Source organism: Echeneis naucrates, chromosome 10 (genome assembly GCF_900963305.1).
Source record: "Echeneis naucrates chromosome 10, fEcheNa1.1, whole genome shotgun sequence".
NCBI classification, from domain to species: domain Eukaryota; kingdom Metazoa; phylum Chordata; class Actinopteri; order Carangiformes; family Echeneidae; genus Echeneis; species Echeneis naucrates.
This window is the reverse complement of record NC_042520.1, coordinates 9,436,622-9,457,338: the sequence shown is the minus strand read 5'-3', so window position 1 is coordinate 9,457,338 and position 20,717 is coordinate 9,436,622. Positions and strand designations below refer to the sequence as shown.

The 20,717-nt window shown below is 39.3% G+C and overlaps 1 protein-coding gene across 3 annotated transcripts in view; it reads left to right on the top strand.

Annotated features, from left to right (window-relative positions):
- fgf13a (fibroblast growth factor 13a) overlaps positions 1–19,874 on the top strand; it is an 80,284-nt gene extending 60,410 nt beyond the window's left edge. For all 3 annotated transcript variants that reach the window (XM_029512227.1, XM_029512229.1, XM_029512228.1), the window contains 4 exons: positions 1,229–1,339; positions 5,571–5,674; positions 15,146–15,344; positions 19,014–19,874. In XM_029512227.1, coding sequence (XP_029368087.1) covers positions 1,229–1,339; positions 5,571–5,674; positions 15,146–15,344; positions 19,014–19,150 — 551 coding nt within the window. In that variant the 3' untranslated portion in view covers positions 19,151–19,874. The remainder of the gene's footprint in view (positions 1–1,228; positions 1,340–5,570; positions 5,675–15,145; positions 15,345–19,013) is intronic.
- Positions 19,875–20,717: the final 843 nt, after the last annotated feature.

Below are 20,717 nucleotides of genomic sequence, written 5' to 3'. Positions count from 1 at the left end.
AAGCAAACTTAGTAAAGCTAGAAAAGGCAACAGTGAAAGGTAAGTGAGATGAAAGGATAGATGAAAGGTTTGGTAAACCACAGTAAAGGACACTGCACTAGGGACAGTAACCAGAGGATGGAGAGCACTTAGCTCTTATCAGACATTACACAGACCGACTATCTAGCCTCTTCAAAGGTAAATGTTCTGCCACTCAAAACTATTGCCTCTTAGAGTTACTGATGCTTGATTTTATGTTACTGTAGCTTTTGCCCATTTGATTTAAAAAAGACTTTTTTTTTTTTTGTCTGTTTAATTCTTCTGTCAAACAGATTTTGGATAAACACAGCTTCTTCTGTCAATGAAAATGATTTTTAAATTCATTTTATCACTTTACTTCATTTTGATTGTCTAAGACCTTTTTGGAAACAAAAGCAGGTGGTTTTTTGGCATTTGAACTTTATATGTCAGTTCACGTGTAAGAGTGTGATGAAAAGCATGTAACAGTAACGTCCAGCTTTCTTAGGCCACTGAGCTAAGACACTACTCCAAAGCTTTAAAACAATTTGCTCTTATCAATCTGTGATCTTGTTTCATTGCTGTCACGCCATTTTAGTTAGCACTGTAAAGAACAACCAAAAACAGTTTGCATCATGGTAAGAACAGCTGATGGTCACTGTTCTTACCATGTGCCATTTAAATGCTTAACTTTGTCATTTGATGTTCATTGCTGTGTGGAACTGTTGTTTTAATTGCCTTTTAAAGTTGTTTAAATTCATCAGATGTCTTGCTTTCTTGTTTACATACCCTTTGGACTATAAGAACGAAACTGCATTTGTAAGGGGGATAGTAGTTCAGGACATGAATAAGTCCTGAGCCTTTATTGGACAACTTGTTTCAGAAAGTGGCAAGACCTAAAGCTAATCTAGTCTCTCAACTGCAGCTCCTCTACTAATACGAAGAAAAGTTTTCTTTCCCACAAGAGAGCTGGATTTAGATTTCAGTTCACCTCTGACGCGTTCATATTTTATTTTGCTGTCGTAATGGTTGGTTTCCGTCCCACCTCAGCTTTGAAGTAGATTTTTTGACTCCTGGAGCTTCCTAAATGAAAGTAAACTGCGAATGTAAAGCTTCAAAATGTCCTGTTCAAAGGTTACGAATGACATTACATCTTACACCCATGTTTTTTTCCCACGGTAGGTGAACTCATTCTTGTGTCTTCCATCCGTTTCCCCTCTTGTTTTCACAGAGCCCCAGCTGAAGGGGATTGTGACGAAACTGTACAGCCGACAAGGTTTCCACTTGCAGCTGCAGGCAGATGGTACCATTGACGGGACGAAGGAGGAAGACAATGGTTACAGTAGGTGTCAAGATAATATTTTGCAGTGCTAATGCCATATAGCTGTATCTGCATTAAAGGAAAGCTTTCACATCACCTCTGCTAATCCTATTCTACAGACAATGGGTTCAATTTGATCAGTTTCAAACTGTCAAAAAATATTACTTTGATATTTGCAGATAGACAGCCATGGCTTATAAGTGTTGCAGTAGTGCGTATTAGTTTAATTTGATCTAATCAAAGTCGTTCTGTAGCTGCCAGACCACAGATTAGCTTTTTACTCTCCTACACATTGCCTCTGTGCTGAGAACTAGTTTTGTCTAATACTATGTATTGATGCCTCCCTATCATTTCCATTACACCCACCAGCTCTTTGTTTTCCAATAGACAGATTAAAGAGGAGATCAATGGAAGACTAACAGCACAGCCACTTGTCTGGTAACAATACAGCAGAAATGGACCACCTTATAATTAGGTGGTTCAGAGAACACTGCCTGCTTTCAAAGATTACAGTGCAGCGATTAGTGACCTATGTGAAAAAACCTTTGCCCTCATTCCAAATAAAAAAATATCTGCATTGCACACAGCCTTGATGTCATGCCTACTGTGGTAATCCCAACACTAAGAGGATGTAAACACTTTCGAGGATTCTGAATTAGTGCTTCTGTACTCCTGCATTCAATTAGTCACCGGTGGGGATGGTGTGTGTATCTGCTGCTAATTGACAGCTCTGTGGAAACAGGGCGTTGTCTTAGCAGAAGAGCACCATACATTTTGTGTAGATTTTGTTTCCTAAATTAAATGAAAGTTGAATACTACAAAGAGGAGACAAGGTGCAGGAGTAGGAATGAAATGTTGTACATTCACACAAAAACAACATTACACATTATATCTCAAACAGGACACCCCACCCATTATGTCTGTGGAATCACTTTTCTGTCGACTGGCATAACAACTGGCCCACATCGGCACAGGAATAGTTTTTGAAGAGAAAATTAAAGAGTATGGCTGAATAAGAAGAGGAGAAAGAGTGAAGCTCTTTGCACTGCTCCAAAAATAGCGTTGTTGGGCGCTGGGTGCACTTGTCTCCATGGTGACAGAGAGCACAGTCCTCTTGGAGCTACTATTGTCTTGTGATAGTGAAAGAGGACCTAATCTATCACGTGCATGCACATACACAAACACACAAGCAAGCACTTGATCTTTGCTACTGTGGCTGTGGTCATAAACAAGTTTGATATTTCTGTGACATTTTCATTAAGAAGGCAAACAATGTAAGAAATTACAAATTCAATTCTTGTAAATCTCTGAATTCCCTCTAATTTCATACAGTCTCACCATTTTCTTGCATTACAATCACAACTGAGCGATCCCACTGAGCATCTAGAGACAAAGAGAGCAGAACTTTAAGACAAATCAGAAATTTGCACTCATTTATTAAATTCTCCAATTTGTACTACTCATTTTCAGCAAGAATGGAGATAGCTTTCCTAAAATATGGGGGAAAAAATTATAGTATTTACTGATCTTAACCTCACTTTTTTCCTTAAACTAACCCAGCCAGTGAGCCAATGAAGTTGAAAAATAGTCAGCCTGCAGAAGTGGCATGTAACATTGTCACGACAGCTTTTCTTTGAGCTCCGGTACTTTGTCGTTCTCTCATATTTGGGCTAAACTAATTGGAGGCCTGCTGTACCCTGAATAAGGAACAGGGTAAATGTTTAAAATGTGACCAGCCATTAGTGTGAACTTTGAGGTTTATTGTCATACTGAATTGTTCAAGCTTTTGTAGTCTAGTTAGTGGGTGGAACTGAGACATGGACAGCCTGCAAGCAAATTGTAAAAACTGTCCCTCAGGCCTCCTCATCCTTCTTATTCCATGTGCCATCTCTGCACCAGGAAAGGTCTGTGAGTGGGTGGCACCCCTGTCGTCCTCTCCAGTGAGCTCAGGTGTTTCTAGGAGCAAGGAAGTAATTGAGTTTCCCCTCTTGAAATCTCCATCAGTACACCGGCTGGTAATCCTTCTGAAATGAAGTGGACTGCAGATGTGTACGTGTGTGTCGTGATGGGAGTATGAAGGGAAAAAACGCAGTTAGTGACACATAGTGTGAATTATAGACTACAGACTGCTCACATAGAGAGATGTTTTGAGTCAAATACTAAAAATCGAAGATTAATCTGAGACATACAAGAAAGTACCGTATAAAGTGTTTTCATACCCAAATGACTTTAATTTATACATTTACACAGCTTACACCAAGTATAGTCTATGAATCTTTAGTAGAGATAACATCTTAGTAAGCAGATCAAGCTTTGGCTTGTCAACTTAATGAACACAATATTACTGTACAGTACACCTAAAAATACTGGAGATATTGAGGTTGTAAATAGCAGTTCTTATCTGTTTGAGATGTACAGTTTGCTGGTAGCATCTTCTGCACACTCCTGCCAAAGCAGGCGTCACCAGAGATAGTCACAGAAAAGATACAGCAAACTCTTGTTTTGAACGCTTCAAGATGGAGTCTGTGTCTTTCCCCAGGGAGGTTAGCATTTGATTGCAGTACAAAAATATGATTGTCAGTATCGATGTGTTGGAAAAGTGGTACTATTTTTGGGTGAGATTAACTTATTCTTAAAACAGGTTAGATTTATGAATAAGACTCAAATTTAAGATGCATGTTTCTCCACAATGCAGCATCAATACTTAGCAGTTTTTTAACATAATCTGTGAATGTAAAATTAAATAAGAAAATTATAAACTTTGAGAACTCTGCTGTTAATGAATTATATCACACACAAACGTACAGCACTCATTTTTTGTTACAGGAGTTTGGGAAATGTCTTCAGATCATTCAAGGCCCCAATCAACATATGTGCCATTCCTCAAGAGCTTATAGTATATAGATTCATGGGATATTTATCTTTTCAGGATCCTTTTACGATTATTGTTGATATATAGCAATAATTACATTGTTTCAGAACACAAGTCCATATATAGAAAGAATTACTTTCACTGAACCAAAGCTATGCTGCCAATACCTGTTTACACCGAGTAAACAAATTATGCATTCCTCTGACTGATGTTTACAAAGACGGCCCAGAGAGAAGCGGGTCTGCAATATTAAAGACTTAAAGGCAGTTGAAATAGCCCATCAAAAAGCCTCTATGGTGCACTTCACTCAAAGGAGTCTGCAGAGTGTTACCTGCTGAGCGGCTGACAAGAGGACCTATAGTAGGACACACTCTGACTCACAGCTTTACTGATGTGACCTGTTTGATTTCTCCTCTCATATAAATTTGTTGGTGTCTTTCCCAATATGATCATCTACGGAAAGGAATGTTATGATTATGCTCTGGACGTTATTTTGTGTATTTGGTACAATCAAATGAATAAAACAAAAATCCACTGAAGTGGTGATGGCATCACTGTTTGTCCCAACAATAGTCAGAACAATGAGGGAGAAGACTGCAGACTTCAGGTGGACGCTCATGTGCTTTCCTCTATTCAGTCCCTGAGTTCCCCGCCAGAAGCTTATGAAATAGACACACATGTATACACATGCAATACACACGCACGCACAGATTTACAGACAAGCACACATTTGTATAAAGTGCAGATTAGGTAGAGGTTTACTTCATTGACCAGTTGAAGTGCTGCTGGCTCTCTCCGGCTCACAACTCACACACAGCCCAGCTGGTCAAAGATATATTTACGTGTGGGTGTGTGTTTTCTCTGTGCTCGTGTGTATTGCTGCATCAGAATCGGTCCAGAATGACTGCTGGAGACACGATGAAGTGAGAAGACTACTGTCATCCTCATAGATTTAGACATAGAAATATTTAATTCATCTCCATTCAAATAATTTTTCCATTTTATGTTTTAAATGCTTTTATCGTGTCTTACTTTTGGTTTGTTTGGGAACACGTCATTGTCATTGACAACACTGTTGTCATCATCTGTACAGTTTAAATTGTTCTTGTCTTTTGTATTTTTAAAAGCACCCTTGGAAGAGTAGCTGAGTTGCTAAGCTTACATCTTACCTCTACTTGTGGTCTGGTTTTGACATTCCACTCCTGACAGACTGGGAAAATTAACGACAGTCATAATATACAACGGGCTGATGGTGAATGCTACAAACATAGTTTATCAGGAACATTTCACAAGACCCTTGGCTTGCTCATGTACTATGTAGGTTAATTTATCTATGATGAAAATGTTTATGTTTATACTTTGTTTTGCCATCTTTTTCAGCCATGTTCAACCTTATTCCAGTGGGCCTGCGAGTGGTGGCCATCCAGGGGGTGCAGACCAAACTCTATCTAGCTATGAACAGTGAGGGCTTCTTGTACACATCAGTAAGTGTTACGTCCTTTTGTGAGTGTGTTTGTATAAGGGTCTTTGGGCCAAATGCATAAAATATGCACACACACAAAGTGTGCGTACATCACCCTCCACATAGACGACAGCGAGAATGTTGTATTGGTTAGAGATGGACCAACCCATTTTTTTCAGTTTTAAATCAGCTTTTTCAATCCAATCCTTTTTTTTTTCTTTTTTTTTAAAGAAAGAATTTAATTTGAGCTTGAACCAATATATTGATGATTGTTATGACTGTTAAGATTATTATTCAGGATGATTAGCGAATGAGACAAACCTGCACTGTCAGGTTTGACCAACTAACAGGAGGCATTCTGACTATTATTCTTCATATTTTACCTCTATTTCTTCTTTTCATAATATTTGCTTAATGAGTAACTTATTCTCACCTTACCCACTCAAAAACAAAATCCTCCTGGGGCTGATGAAAGAACAGCTACATTGTCTAATATAATTCTGTGTCAATAAAAAGTTCAAGGATTGTGTAAGCGGGTGGAGTAGTGACATATCCAATCATGACAGCTGGCTCTTTAATCTCTGATTAAATGTGCTAGATTGAATGAGTCAAGGCGAACAATGTTCATGTTCGTCTTTTTCCCAAATGCCACCGTGGCGTTGTGTGGCAGGCATCACAGAGAGGACGGACAGGGGGGTCGTGCATGCAGTGGGAGCTCAGACACACACAATCACTGTTGTCAGGCAATTCTCACAGTCAAATTAGTAATGAATGTTCTGTATGGCAAAGGTCTCAGTAGACAGACAGGCTGATTGATAGAAACAAGCAAAGTAAAAGTGAAGAAAACCTCATTCTGCATCTGTGAATTAGCAAATTAGCTATTACATACTTAGGCAGTAATGGGCTAATCAACTTCTACAAATCTGAAGAAGTCCATTTTTCTATTGTTGATGTCATTCACTGTTTAATAGCAAATATAACCTGCTGAGGCCTCCTAAAAATGCACCTAAATATTCTTGCCAAATCACCAGTTCAGAAAAGATTCAAATTTCCAGTGAAACAGTTGTTTCTCGTTCAATGTTGTATTTGTGAGACTGACAGCAGAATCATGGCTGTTGTGAATGTTGTATCATCTGCCTATAATTACATTTTATGAGAGCATTTGTTTGACAACATATCCATGTGGGTTGCCCTAGCGAAGCATGCCTGGGGGGAATATGCAGGAATAATTGAAATAAAACATGCTCTTTAAATCCCTTCCTACACACATATTCATGCACTGTATTTAACATGGCAGCCCAGCAGTCCACAGCTTCCAGTGAGTGGTTTTAATGATAGGAGCTTGGTTTTCAGTAGTTAACCCCTATAAACTGACCGCCATTGCCGGCAGCCACCGGATTTCCAATTACTGGAAGTTCACAAATTTCAGCGTTTCCTGAAAACTGAGAAGTTGCACTTCACACCCAATATGGGGTCATTACAGCCATTCCACTCGCGTTGTTGCCGAATCCATTCGTTGTTAACCGTTAATACATGCTTTTGACACATGGTCAACTGCCGGGTATTGAAGGTTCAAGTTGTTCTGTAAAAATGGGCAAAAGCACTTACTCACAGGACACTTTCTGGCCCATTTATGGTTAAAATAAACAAAAAGTCCAGATGGACAATGGGAATCTTTGATGACAAAGGGTAAAGCACATGCAACAAGCTGTAGGATTCATTTAATAAATACGGATCCTGCTGACAAAGTTTCTACAAGGAGGGAGGGAAGAGCAGCAGTAGAAGTATTGACCTATTTTTTACCTGCCTTTTAATGCTAGGAGAAGTTTATGCAAAAAAGCACACAATGATTTTGTTAAATTTGAGCCTTTTTCCAAGCTGTCTGTTGTACTTCACTGAAACAGCTCGTCAGTCTTCAATGACATCTTAATGCACATTGCTTCAGGCGAGTAACTGTGATAATGTAGGATTCTAAGTGCACCTTTTCACATCTCTGATAGTATCCTAAACTGACTTTGGTGGTAGTTTTGGAACTCAGGGCTAACCCTATGACTCATACTACCTCACTGACAATTTCTCTTGTGCATTTTCACATCTAGTGCATCCCAAGGTTTTATCTTGGCTCTAGTTTGCATTTAATATTCTAGTAGGTAGTTCTTATCACTGTTGTACAGATGGGATCCTAGTTTACGGCTTTATTTTAACCCCAAAATAGATCCATTGTATCTCAAAATGTGAGAGAAAGCCACTGCAAATGCAAAAGTCCTCCAAAAAGGTCTAAAGCAATAGCTGTAAACTAGGGGTGCAACAGTACAGGTAGCTCACAGTTTACGTCACCGTTGGGTCACCCAAAATGAGTTATTTATTTTGCTTGTCAGAACAAGTTCCAAACAACTCTGGTGCTGAATAACACTTGAAGTTAACAGTAATGGCGAGTCCGGAGCATTCAGAGGTAAAGTTGTCGTTTTCGAGGTAGGAGTTTTCCTGCTTCTGTGTGTGTGAGCTGCGACAGCTCCAGTTGCAGTGTGATAGGTTTGTCACTGTGAGTGGGCGGAGGCACAACAGTTATTGAACTTTAACTCGTGGGGGAGGGCTTTCACCTGGACAGTCAGGCACATACACACACAGTAACCTGTAAAGCAGTAAGTGCTAATGCGACCTGACTTGTACCGAAAACGGGACATAAGGGTGTATTGTTCCGTGCAGGGCGAACCGAACAGTTTACCATGTACCGTTGCATCCCTACTGTTAACATAATCGCAGTTGGAGTTTTTTATTGGTCAGACACCTACAGTACATACCTGCATGTCTGTTACAGCACTATGCCATTAAATGGCCTCTGAGGTACTGCTATGAATTTCTCTGACTTTGCTCCAAGCTTGCATCTGGAGGAGCCAATGCATTTGAGGTTGTTGATCTAAACTTTTAACTAAACCCTGTAGGACACTATTTAAAAAACATCTACAAAGCACCAATTAAATTGGCCTTAAGTTTTAGCATTCCCACACTGAATTTTATCACTTATTTTTGAGCCTCTATTAAAAAAAAAAAAAAAAAAAAAAAGCAACATATGGCAGTGTGGTGTGATTTCTATTTACAAATTTTACAGAAATGTGGGTCTGTGCTGAGAATAGAGGTGGACTTTATTTTAAATATTTAGATTTCTTATTTTAGACCCAGATTGGTATATCACAGATGTATTACTGTATTTAATTTAAAATTTATGGCGACAAGCATAGAAACTCCAATAATACTGTTGGCTATCTGTCATCTATTTTTCCAATCATCCTGCAAAATACATCTTGAATCACGTGTGTTACACGGCAGGAGTGCAGATAGGGGATGGGTTGAAGAGCTTTCTGTTTCAGCTTAAGTGTCTGTCTGTCTTGCTGGGATTGCTGCTATGGTAAAGAGCTGCTTTGAAGTCACACTTTAAAAACAGCCAATAGCAGTTAATGCATTGGAGGGAGATTCCCAATCAACAGTGGAGGGACAACAGATGACGCATGTTGGGTTGGGGGTGGGGTTTGAAGAGCTGCTGCTGGGATCTAGATGTCTGCCATGATTCCCAATGTGTCTGTATAAGTACATGCGTGAATAGAAATGTGAGTTAACGAGTCACATAATGAATAGAATTCAAAAGACTTCAATGTCAGTTAAATTTTTTTTGTATAGTATATAGTAAGTGAATATGTATGTTTAGATTCAAACTAATGTTATGTATTTCCTTTCTTTTATGTCATCATGAGCTTATATTGTACCGCGATTCCTCACATAATGCATCTGGTGTATGCACATTGTGTTTGGACATAACTTTATATCCTACATATGAGAACATACACCCAGAAAAAGAGATGCAGAGTGAGAGAAATAAGGAGTGAGAAAAAGAGTGCACTTGTGTGGGTGAGGCAGAATGCACCAGTGAAAATAATTCATCCATCAGCATCAGTGTGTGGGAGACGAGGAGCGAATTAAAATGTATTCTATGTTAGTACCTTCTGTTTTCTTGTTAGCCCCTCTAATTTTGCAGAGGTTGGAGGGCATCTTTAGCTTCAGAACTGCAGAAACACTTTTTATGATGCGCAGCCAAAAAGTGTTAAACATGACCTAAAGTAACCTACAAAAACACATTATTAACAACACAATACCCTAACATATAATGCCATAATATGCTATAATATTAATAGCAATGCAGTATATGTCAACTGGATTAGGATAAAAATTATATTAATTTGAACTTTTTTTAATGTATTTTCAGATATGTGGGTGAATTTTTAGACCCTGAGCTAAGTGGTATGAAGTGGCATTATTAATTTCCTGGTGGGTCATGTTTGACTTAGTGTGAGTCACTGAAGCTCTAGTCTCGTCTGGTCTCGTCCACTCTCTGTGTGTGTGTAAAATGGAGAGTTCAGGGCTGTCAGGGTGGAAATGCTTATCAGACTTTGGGGTTTACAAGCCAGCAATGGTCATGTATCCTCTGAGAGAGCTCCTACATGAGATATCAAACCTATCACATCCTCACCTGTTTATAGAAGTACTCTGGATATATATGAATTGCATTATCAACTATCACAATGCAAGGAATGGTTATCTGACTAAAGCACCAAAAATGAATGCTGATGCTGATTAGAAAATTAAAAAGGGCTGGCATAATGTGCAATGCACACCCAATCATTTGCACACATTTTTCATGTATATCAATAAAATGTAATTTTTTGTTTGTATGATCAGTAAAAATACAGAACAAAAGTCATCAAAGAAGTCTGTATAACCATTGTGCTTGTACATTATAGATTTTAGTGTACTCCTGTTAGATATGTAGTTGGCTAACAGCCAAACCTTTTCAACCATTTAGCAAGCACAACGCCTCTGGTAAATAACCACTTCTGTAAGGTTTCACTCCATTGAACTGTGTCATTAACAAGTTTGTGTTATGAGTGTGTGTCTGTGTGTGCTCCTGGCTTGAGTGTGTACCCTTTGTGGGTGCGTCTATTTGTATGGGGTATTTGTGAGGGTCTTTTCCACTAGCTTAAAGCTCTCCAATTTATTCCCAAACAAATGACCATGAGCGTACTTTATCTTTAGCTAAAGAAAAAGGTGCTTTTTAATCCACTTCCACTCTGCTGAAAAGACTAGGAAACTGAAAAGCCGGATTTAGAAAGATTTGTCTTCATTGCCCAGCCATAGCATTAGCTTTTGTGAGTATCGCAATCATTGATGTGGCTTCAGAGAAAATAGAACAGCACTCAGCCCTGATTCCATTGGCATAATTGGTGTCATTTAAGTTTTGATATGGCAGCTAAATACACACAGGGCAGTCCGCGGCATTGATTTGGCTTGTCTTTTGAAAAATCTGGCCAATATCTTTACAGAGAGAGATCAGATCCATTACCCGAGTATTTCTCCTCCTGCTGATTGGATCAGGAAAATAATATTCAGCTGTAATTACTGTCCAGAAGCGAACAGAATGCTATTTGAGAGTGCATCATAATTAATAGCGTTTACTTGAGATGTTTTCCTTGCTAATGGAACATTTATTTTCCAGTTACACTCATCACTTTTAAAATGTGTAATTTGCTGAAATGCAAAAGGTCTTTCAGATGATGTCCGGTCTGTGTGTTTTACATCAATGGACATTGCAAATGACCGCAAACATACATGCATGCATTACATTCAACACTTGTATTATGCTATACATGACTCTCTCACTCTGACCCTATAGGCGGTTTTTGGACTCTAAAGTCCTAAACTTGGCAGGGATTTCCCCTAGCAATAAAACTTTAGACTCTTTTCCTTCTCTCTTCCTTTAGCTTTGCCCAAGAGATAAAAATCACTTCATTTAGAGAAACAAGACTGAATGAATTGGCGTGCTAAATATCAAAGTCTTACATATCTGACATATTTCAAGGTGAGCCACTGAGAGTGAAGATGTTTTTTTGATACAAATGCACAACAATGTTTACATGTGCACTAAACATACGCTGCACTGCAAAGAAATTTGCATGCAGGACATTTTCAAAAGAATGAAGGGTTGATGAGAAGGGGGAAAAGAAGGATTATGTGCCTCTAACAGAGTTCAGTCGAAAATCAAGCATGGATGCTCTAGATATAGATTTTAATTTAAGAAGGACTATATAGTGGAATTTAAAATATGTCTACCATGACAGGCCGAGCATGATAATGCAAAAAGACTTCCCACACATGTATACAAGGCACTTGGATTGATAGTCTGGGCACCTGAACATGTCCATGTTAATTGATTAATTGGTTAGGAATAATGGTCTGGGCTACAGCAAGGTGCGGCGTCCCCCCAGGACCTAGACCAGACCAGACCAGACCAGACCAGACTAGACTGGACCAGGAAAAAACAGAATGAATCTCACACTGAGATGACTTGTTTATGGAGCAAAAAGAGACAGAATACTAGTTTGCTAAGTGTAACAATGTATATAATTATTTCACTATTTAATTAATTATTTCATGTTCCTGTTGCAGTGCTTCATGAATTTATTGTATCTGTCAAACTCACCCATCAAAGTCAGTGGGTGGGTGATATCTTTTTATCTTTGACAAACAGCTGAGTTTGGTAGCTCCATCAGAAAGGAAGAGACAGAGAGGACAGGGCTCCAGCTGCAGTCAGGTAACAGAGACAGGGACACAGGAGGGTCCTGCCCACGGGGGGGGTTTGGTGTTATGTTCGCACAAAGATAGTGACCACAAATTTAGAAGGAAGTATTCCACCGCTGATGAGGAATTGGACCGCGTTTTAAGTGATGTCCACAAAAGACATCCAAACACTGGCTACAAGCTAATATGTGGTCATGTAAATGCAAGAGGTGTGCTTGTTCCAGGTAATAATACGGCCACAATGTAGAATGTAGAATGAGCCGATCGTCATGGAGAAATAATCCCAGGTAGGATGAATGTTATACATCGAGGCAAGTGAACTCAAGTGAAGTACAGATACTCAAAAACTGTACTTAAGTACAGTACTAAGTACAGTACAGTAGTAAGTAAATTTACTTTGTTCCGTCCAACCCTGGTCATGATTAAAGTGAGGTGACATTTTTTCACTAAGACACTGGTTTCAGTGAACAATAGATATGCTATTGACTTAAGAAGTTGCTAATGGTACCCATTCAAAAGCATCTGAATCTTTTTATTACACGCCTGAATTTGGGTATCCCCTGCAATTCTGGCCCCTCTTTGAGTCAGTCTAGGCGAGTCTATTCTGCAGAGATCAACTCTAGTACAGCAGCACCCGCCAGCAGCCTCTCCTCCATCTTGGCTCGAAAAGTGCCTGCATCTGTCTGTACGAGTCTGTTTATCAATACACTCTCATTCTTCTCCAAGGCAAGTGTAACCAGCCAAATCCACATAAGCTCATTATTAGAGGTAGGACAGAACTCCTGGCTCAAGAGCTGGCTCGACAACTGAGCAGTGGTTGTGTAGCTTCCAACTGCCGCTCGTGCATAAGATGGACGCTGCCCAGCCTTTCCAAGACTACTCCTGCTAATCAAGTTGAAAGAAAGTCAGACAGCAAGAAGGTAAAAGGACACTGAGGTATCACTAAATGAACAATGTGTTAGAGCAGACAGAGCAACTGAGTCTGACTTAAATAAAAAGAAATGGAGAAAATCACATTTTTAAAAATATCTGGATAAAAGCTTTAATCTATCATTTTTAAATGTGCAGCAAATGTGGCAGAGAACAATTTAGGAACAAGGAAATGCATTTATAGTTATTGTGCATGATATTTTAACACAAATACACAGTTGTAAAACAACTAGGAGTCTGATACTTATAGAGCAGTAACCTACCACTAAAGAACTGACTCACTATTCTTAATATGGTCATAATATGAGCTGTCAGTGACTTTGGCTTTGTTTCTGTCATAGATTTTTGTCTGTTCTGGTCTCTGAAGGGTGGTTCAGACAGAAAATTACCATAAGTGTATCTAGTTTTTGTGTCTGAATGTGACAAAATGCATATATAATAGTTATTTATTTACTTATTTATTTTTTAAGTGTAAACAGGTGAACATTTTTAATCCACTACCTTTCTGCTGTTGCAGTAAATAGCTTCACCACATTTCAGCTATATTGGTTCAAAGCACATCATCATTGGACATGAAGCTCATTCAAGCTTTTGAAGTCCTGTTAGCATTGCACATGAAGAATGACACTGTGGTGGAAAAAAAGAGGCTGTTATAAATAACTCCCTGCCTGTTAGTGGCATGTTGTTTTTTCATGATCTCACAGTGAGTCTTTGGCCCTTAGGACACTTAATGACTTTCACAATTGACACCCGTTATACTGAAGTGTTTGCTAGACCAGCTTGAGCCTGAAAGAGGCATCTACCCTTCTCTTTCTTCACTTTTTTCATCATCATTGAGAGTAAGACTCACTGATTATTCCAACTATGTTTAACTGTGTGTTAATGTGATTTTTGAATACTGTAAGTCTTTGTAGTTGTATACTAAGAAAAAAAAAAAAAAAAGAGGCAAAAGTAACTCACTGTTCACAAGTGTCACTTGTCTTAAGCAGCTTTTGCATCATGCACTGTCCCTCGATTTCTCTCGGGGGGGAATTGTCCTCTTACACATTAGACTGTTTAATAAACTCACTGCCCAAGCAGCTCTACAAATTGGAAAAAGTAGCAGAGTGATACAATGGAACCACTGTATTTAATGCACATATATGCACGTGAGCTCTTGCATACAAACACATACAAAATCTGGCCTCATAGAAAATAATCCTCAGCCACACTGTGCTCATAGCATTAATGGCCAAATTCTATAAAGGGCACTGGATTCAAAACCAAACAGGAGTGAACTCTTGCACAGTATGGAGTCCGGAAAATGAACAGCAAAATAATGCCTCCAAGGTGTCTTCCTACAGTGAGTTCATTAGTCAAGAAGCAAAGAAAAAGTAAAAAAGCAACCTGACAGCATATGAAGCTAGGTGGACACATACCGTGCATGCACAAGCCAAGCAACTGGAGATTGCATAATATATCAAATCCAATTCTAAGCGGATTCAAAAACGGTCTATAACATCTACTAAATACCTAGCAAAAATCATAAATACAGCAGATAAGACTGAAAGACAATGAACTGCCTATACATAATTAACAGCTTAGAGCACTATGAAATGTATACTCATCTTGCCTGCATGTTTTATTAATGCGCTGTTGCATCTGTCATATTACCGTTATCTATGCTATGTTCTACATTATTCACAAGCAGATTTTTCGGAGATAAAAATCTTAAAGAAGGAGCTTGAGCCTTGATATAGCTCCTTCGCTCTTTTCTGCCGGGGCAAATGCTGCTGGTGCAGCGCAGTGTACCGTTATTAAGTTGCATCCTCATGTAATGAACTATTGCATTTCAGCTGCTTCTCTTCATAACAGGATGTCAAAGGCTCTTGAGATCTTCTGCATTACTATCCAACAACTACTGTACACTGTATCTGCTTTTCCTTTCCCCCCCTAGGAACACTTTACACCAGAGTGTAAATTCAAGGAGTCAGTGTTTGAGAACTATTATGTGACATACTCCTCCATGATATACCGGCAGCAGCAATCGGGCAGGGGCTGGTACCTCGGTCTGAACAAGGAAGGAGAAATCATGAAGGGGAACCATGTCAAGAAAAACAAGCCAGCAGCCCACTTCCTTCCCAAACCTCTTAAGGGTAAGCCTGCTCAGATGCACATTCAGGTTTTACTGTTACGGTTACTATGGAGTAAAAGTCAACCAATGCTTGATCAGACCCGTCTGTGTTGTCAAACCACATAAGAAATCCAGTTTTTAATTCAAAATGGCCAACCTTGAAGTCAGAGCAAAAAGCTGGCTATCACAGAGAACAGAGTCAATATCAGTAATGTCTCCAGAAGGTATTCATCGTGTTTCACCCAGTCCTTCAATGACAGAAACAGTTGTGTCTAGAATTATCAAAAAATATATATATGTGGACAGAATTTCACAGTAAGCCGCCTCATTTTTTTTACCGCCACATAGCTGGCCGCTGAGTGTGAAGGAAGTGTGACTGCCTGATTGCTGTAAATGGAGGGTTAAGGAGGGGGGGGGCTGGCCCAGGCACTATCTGGCCATCCGATCTGCAGATTTGACAGAAGAATACTGGCAACTTGAGAACAGTGTTGTGCTTTGCATCGGGGATAAAGTTGCTTTAACTACAAAATCCATTGCAAAGGTTTCTTGATTAATCAGCAAAGTGACTTTTCTAGTTGGAAAAAGGGTTTGTTTTCCACTAAGAGTTTCTAGTGCAGAACTACAATCTTTTCTCACTCCTTATATCTTTGTCCAGGTCGAGTATTGTTTTACTCAAGACTAAATTAACTGCTTTCTACACAACTGCCATGCAAACTCCTGGTCCCAACCTCAACTATATTCAGCACAAGGGATGAGACAGTATACCACTATCCATATCTGTTCAGCCATCTAAATTATCTGTAACCGTTTTCGTAGCCATAAGAGGTGGGACTTAATCAGGAAGTGGGTGTGGTTAATACGAAAGTTGTATTTTTACGCCTGAAATTGATATGGGCTGGTCAGAGGTTGCTTTATTTATTTAAGCCTAAATATATTTTTATTTCCAGCTTAATTTGTGTTACACCAAGGTAAGAAGAGCAAGCCGACCGGAAAAAAAGAAGCAGCAAGAATGAGAAACGCGATGCGGGCTGACTGCAGCCCTGTCTGTAACAAAGGCACTGTTACTAATCAAGTTTTTACCTCATAACACCATAAAGTGGGGCAGATTTGAAGCGTTTGGGTTATAAAAACCTATTTTAAAATTATGTTGTGGTCGTGTGGATGTAGCCTAACTTTTTATCGCTGTTAGATTTAATGATGATCTTGCGGGGGACTCAATCGGGTAGTTGTAAATCTACCCAATATACATGAGGCCTAAAATACTTCCTTCTTTTTCTGAGGAAAAAAAATTCAGAATTGTCTATGATCTAAATCATTTGGATGTTTTTTTGTTTGTTTTAAATGAGTACTAATCATTATTTAGCATTGATTTCACTGCTGAATATGTCAGTTTGGAGTTAAAGTCTTAATTTGATGCTGCTCCTTCTTGCATCTTTGGTAGAGCTCCACCAACCAGCTTACTTCGAATCCATGTCTGCCCTCAGAGATCACTATAATAGCTTTTCAGTTTCATTTAACAGGCCATCTGGGCATTAAGAGCAATAGCCAGAGAATGATAGCCATGCTTCATAATGACAAAGAAATACTGAGAAAGAGAGAATAACAAGAATAAAAATAGACTGGATGAGCCAGCAATTCTACTACATGCCAAAATCCAGAGTCACTTAGCTTCCTTTTATGTAATTTATCTAAAAGGAGAAATATTGTATTTGTAGTCGAGCAAAAATCCAAAAACAGAAATATAGTTACAAACAGATATGTGGGGGCAAAGCAGCCCAAAGTGTTCGAGTTGCCATGGAAACATATCAAGGGCATAGTTGTAAGCACTCATGGCAACTTTCATGTCATTTGATTAGAGATAGCCTGAGGGATGACTTGATTTCTTATTCGCCATCTTTACTGTTATTTTCAGTTGGCTCTACCTGATAACAGATCAGGTTTGGTTCAAAGGACAGCTGTGTGTGTCAATTATGGCCACACAGGCCACAGGAATTCAGTAATTTTCAAAATGAAAACTTTCTTGTTTGGGCATATTTTTACTAAAGTTTATTGAGGCTCCTGCATCCATGTGCAGAGTTCAGCTTTCTTATGCAAAGCATTGCTGAGTTATGACCTCACTTCCTGTTTGATAAGTTTTCCAAAATGCGTGATTAGCTGGGACAAAATAAGAATTTCAGAAATCCATGTGATAATTTTTGTGGAGCTTGGTCTGAAGAGCATTTACCATTTTTAAAGACTGAGTAAAGTTTGTTTGAAGCTGGTTAGAGAAACCCATTCATAATTTAATGTGGCTGAAAATCTGACATGACTCAAACGGTCTCAAGGGGGTTTCCCTAGGAAGTGTGTTGAATTTCAGTTTTTTACCACGCGGTCTTGGAGGCTGCCATCGACCATCATGAAGGAGATATAAACGTGGGAAAGATTAGGAACAAGAAAATGTGCAGACAATGGATGCTGACACATAGCTACTTGCTCCCCACCCCTTGCTCCCCCAAGCAGCCATGAACTGACTGAAAAGCTAAGTCACCAAAACACATTTACCATGTTTTTGCACAATCTTGAAATAAAAAAAGAATGCACACTATTTGCTTGATCACTTACATAATGTAAACTCCAGATGCATCTAGGTGGGAAAAGAGCTCAGAAACAAATAGAAAATATAAAAAGGAGAATTTGTTCCACAAGCTCATAAGGACTTGGAGCCAGTTGTGGTATAGGGCACCAATTAGGTAGCCATCTCCACATTGGCAGTGGCATCTCTTCCGATCATTAGTCACTACTTTTGTGGATCCAGTCTAAGAATCTCAGCCCACAGCCTTTCATTCTGTCTTCCTCTGGATGAACCAAGTTCAGCTCGCGTCATTCGAACCCAAAGAGGAAAATCCTTTTAGAATTCTTGCAGTGTTGATGCAAAACACAAAGAGCTGCCTTTATCAGGATAGTGTGTTGCCTCTCAAATGGCCTTTGTCACTGAAAAACAGTAGGCATTGTATGGAGAAATGTGGAAAAATTACTAGGTGGATGGTTGGTCCTGGGTATTTATGTGATGGAGGGGATGCAGTAATCCTGAGGTCAGTCTCCCACCATTAGAGTGATGCAATACTGTCATTAACAAGACGGGTACCAATCATCAGCAGTTTCTCAGAGAAACCCAACCATTGACTGACATGTGTAGAGGACGGTCTGCCGGCTGCTGCTGCAATAAAAAATGCTGGGCTAAGTGAAGTGTCTGAAGGGCTGTGTTTGCTGTTTCAGCTGCAGACTCCCTTAGGAACGAACATCAAATAGCATTCTAGGCAGAAGGATGTTGACAACATCCTGAAACCAAAGACTGAACTTCAGATTGCTGATATTTTTTCTGAAAAGTGACTGCTTAGATGCAGATTAGACCAATGCTGCTTACATAGCAAAGCTTAAGTAGTAGGAACTCCTGAATTTATAATGACCTGCTGTGAACGTGGCATTTTCTTGTTAAATTCAGCATCAACGCCGTCTGCAGTGATCTCTTGAACCAGCAATTTGCAGGGAACTAAGTTAAATCTCATGCTACACTACCAGAGAAAGTGGCTATTTGAAGACTTTTTATTGTCATCTGGATGCTATAAATGGCAGGTTTCTGGTTTTCTGTTGTGGTTTGTTAAATGTTCAGGAAAAAAGAGACCAGATTCTTATTTGTCTTCCATTTCCACAGTGGCGATGTACAGAGAGCCATCCCTGCATGACTTGACAGAGTTCTCCCGTTCTGGCAGTGGCACACCCACCAAGAGTCGGAGTGCCTCAGCTGTCCTCAACGGAGGTAAAGCCGTGAGCCAGAATGAGTCGACGTAGCCCGGTAGCCGAATCCAGGCCTGTGGCCAAACCACAAAACCTTACCTCCAGCAGAGCGTGAATCCAAGCAGACTTCTGTCATCGATCAGCGTTTCAGGACTAGCTACGACAACTAACCACACACAAACACCCAGTCACCATCAGTCAATCAATCAATCAATCAATCAATAAATAAATAATAAAAATAAAAATAAAAAATAAAAAAAAACTGTTAAGTACCATTCTGGTCTATCATTGTTTCTGTCTACAAAAGAACATCAAAAGTAAGAAACTTATAACAGCACATAAACCATTCTGGATTTGAAAACAAATTAAAAACTTTGTTTTTGGGCTTGAGATTAATTTATTAACTTGCTCACTCTCTTTTGGTGATTATTGTGTACCACTTAGTTCATCTTTATCCTATTTTCCTTTTCTTAATTTCCTGTTGACAATTACTTTTCTTAGGTCACGTAGACACCAAGCACTCATGCATCTGTCAAGACAGGGACAGGAAGTTAGACATGTAGACATTTACAGCAGCCAGTAATGGTGCTGGTCTAAAAAGCTGCAGTGGTACAGTACAAGTCCTGATCTCTGTCTCATCCATGCTTCTGTGAATACAAAGCCTATAAACTCCCTGGTGTGGCACAGCCTAGAGCTGCTGGGACTGTGGCCAGCCAGACGGTAGCTCTCCTGCATCGTAGTGCACACGCTCAGAGACTGAGCTCTCTAGCATGGGAAAATGAAGCCTATGTTCACCTGACCTGAAATATAAAGGGACAGTGTGGCTCTCTTGCAGTTTGTTGTTTTGTTTTTGTTTTTTTTTTTTCGTTTGTTTGTTTTTGTCTTTTCAGTGATGCCACAGCTGCACATTTTTTGTTTGTTTATTTATTTTGATAATTTTCTGAATTAGCAGAGAGCTTTTTATTTAATAACTGGTTTTGTTTTGCCCCCTCTTGTGCTCCTCTCTTGTCATTGTTCAGTATTTGTATTTTTATTGCTGTTTCGTCATTGAAAGGGGTTCCAGCACACCAAAGACAGAACGAAAGAGTTTCCCTTTAAGCCGCTGAAAACCAAGCCAGTATAAAAAGGCAAAGCTGAAGTTTGTTTTTTTTTTTCATTGTACATTTTCGATGAAGGAAAGAAAATATTTTGCATGGGGGGAAAAAGAATCGATGGTCGAAGGAACTGATTTTTAACACGTTGGGGTTGGCAGCGTGCTTGATGTTGTGCTTTTTGCTGATATGCTCAATGATCTAAGTATGAAACAATTATTCAGTGTCCCCATGCCCTTCTGTTACCGTTGTGTTCACAATGTCTCTGTCTCTTGTCCATGTGATCCGTTTCTTCCTTCTGTGCTTGTGTCATACTTCCGACCCCCTGCCATTCTTTTTTTGTCAACTTCTTCTGTCTGAGACGGTTCACCATAGGAATATGGTGCAAGCCCCTTCCCAGGATGCTTGTTATGTGTTTGAGTAATTTATTGTGGTGAAAATTTTTTCTATATCTAAAAAAAGAATACTGTGGACTTTTAGGTGGCTTAACATTTTATAGGACACGTCATATTTGTAAAAGTGAAAGAAAA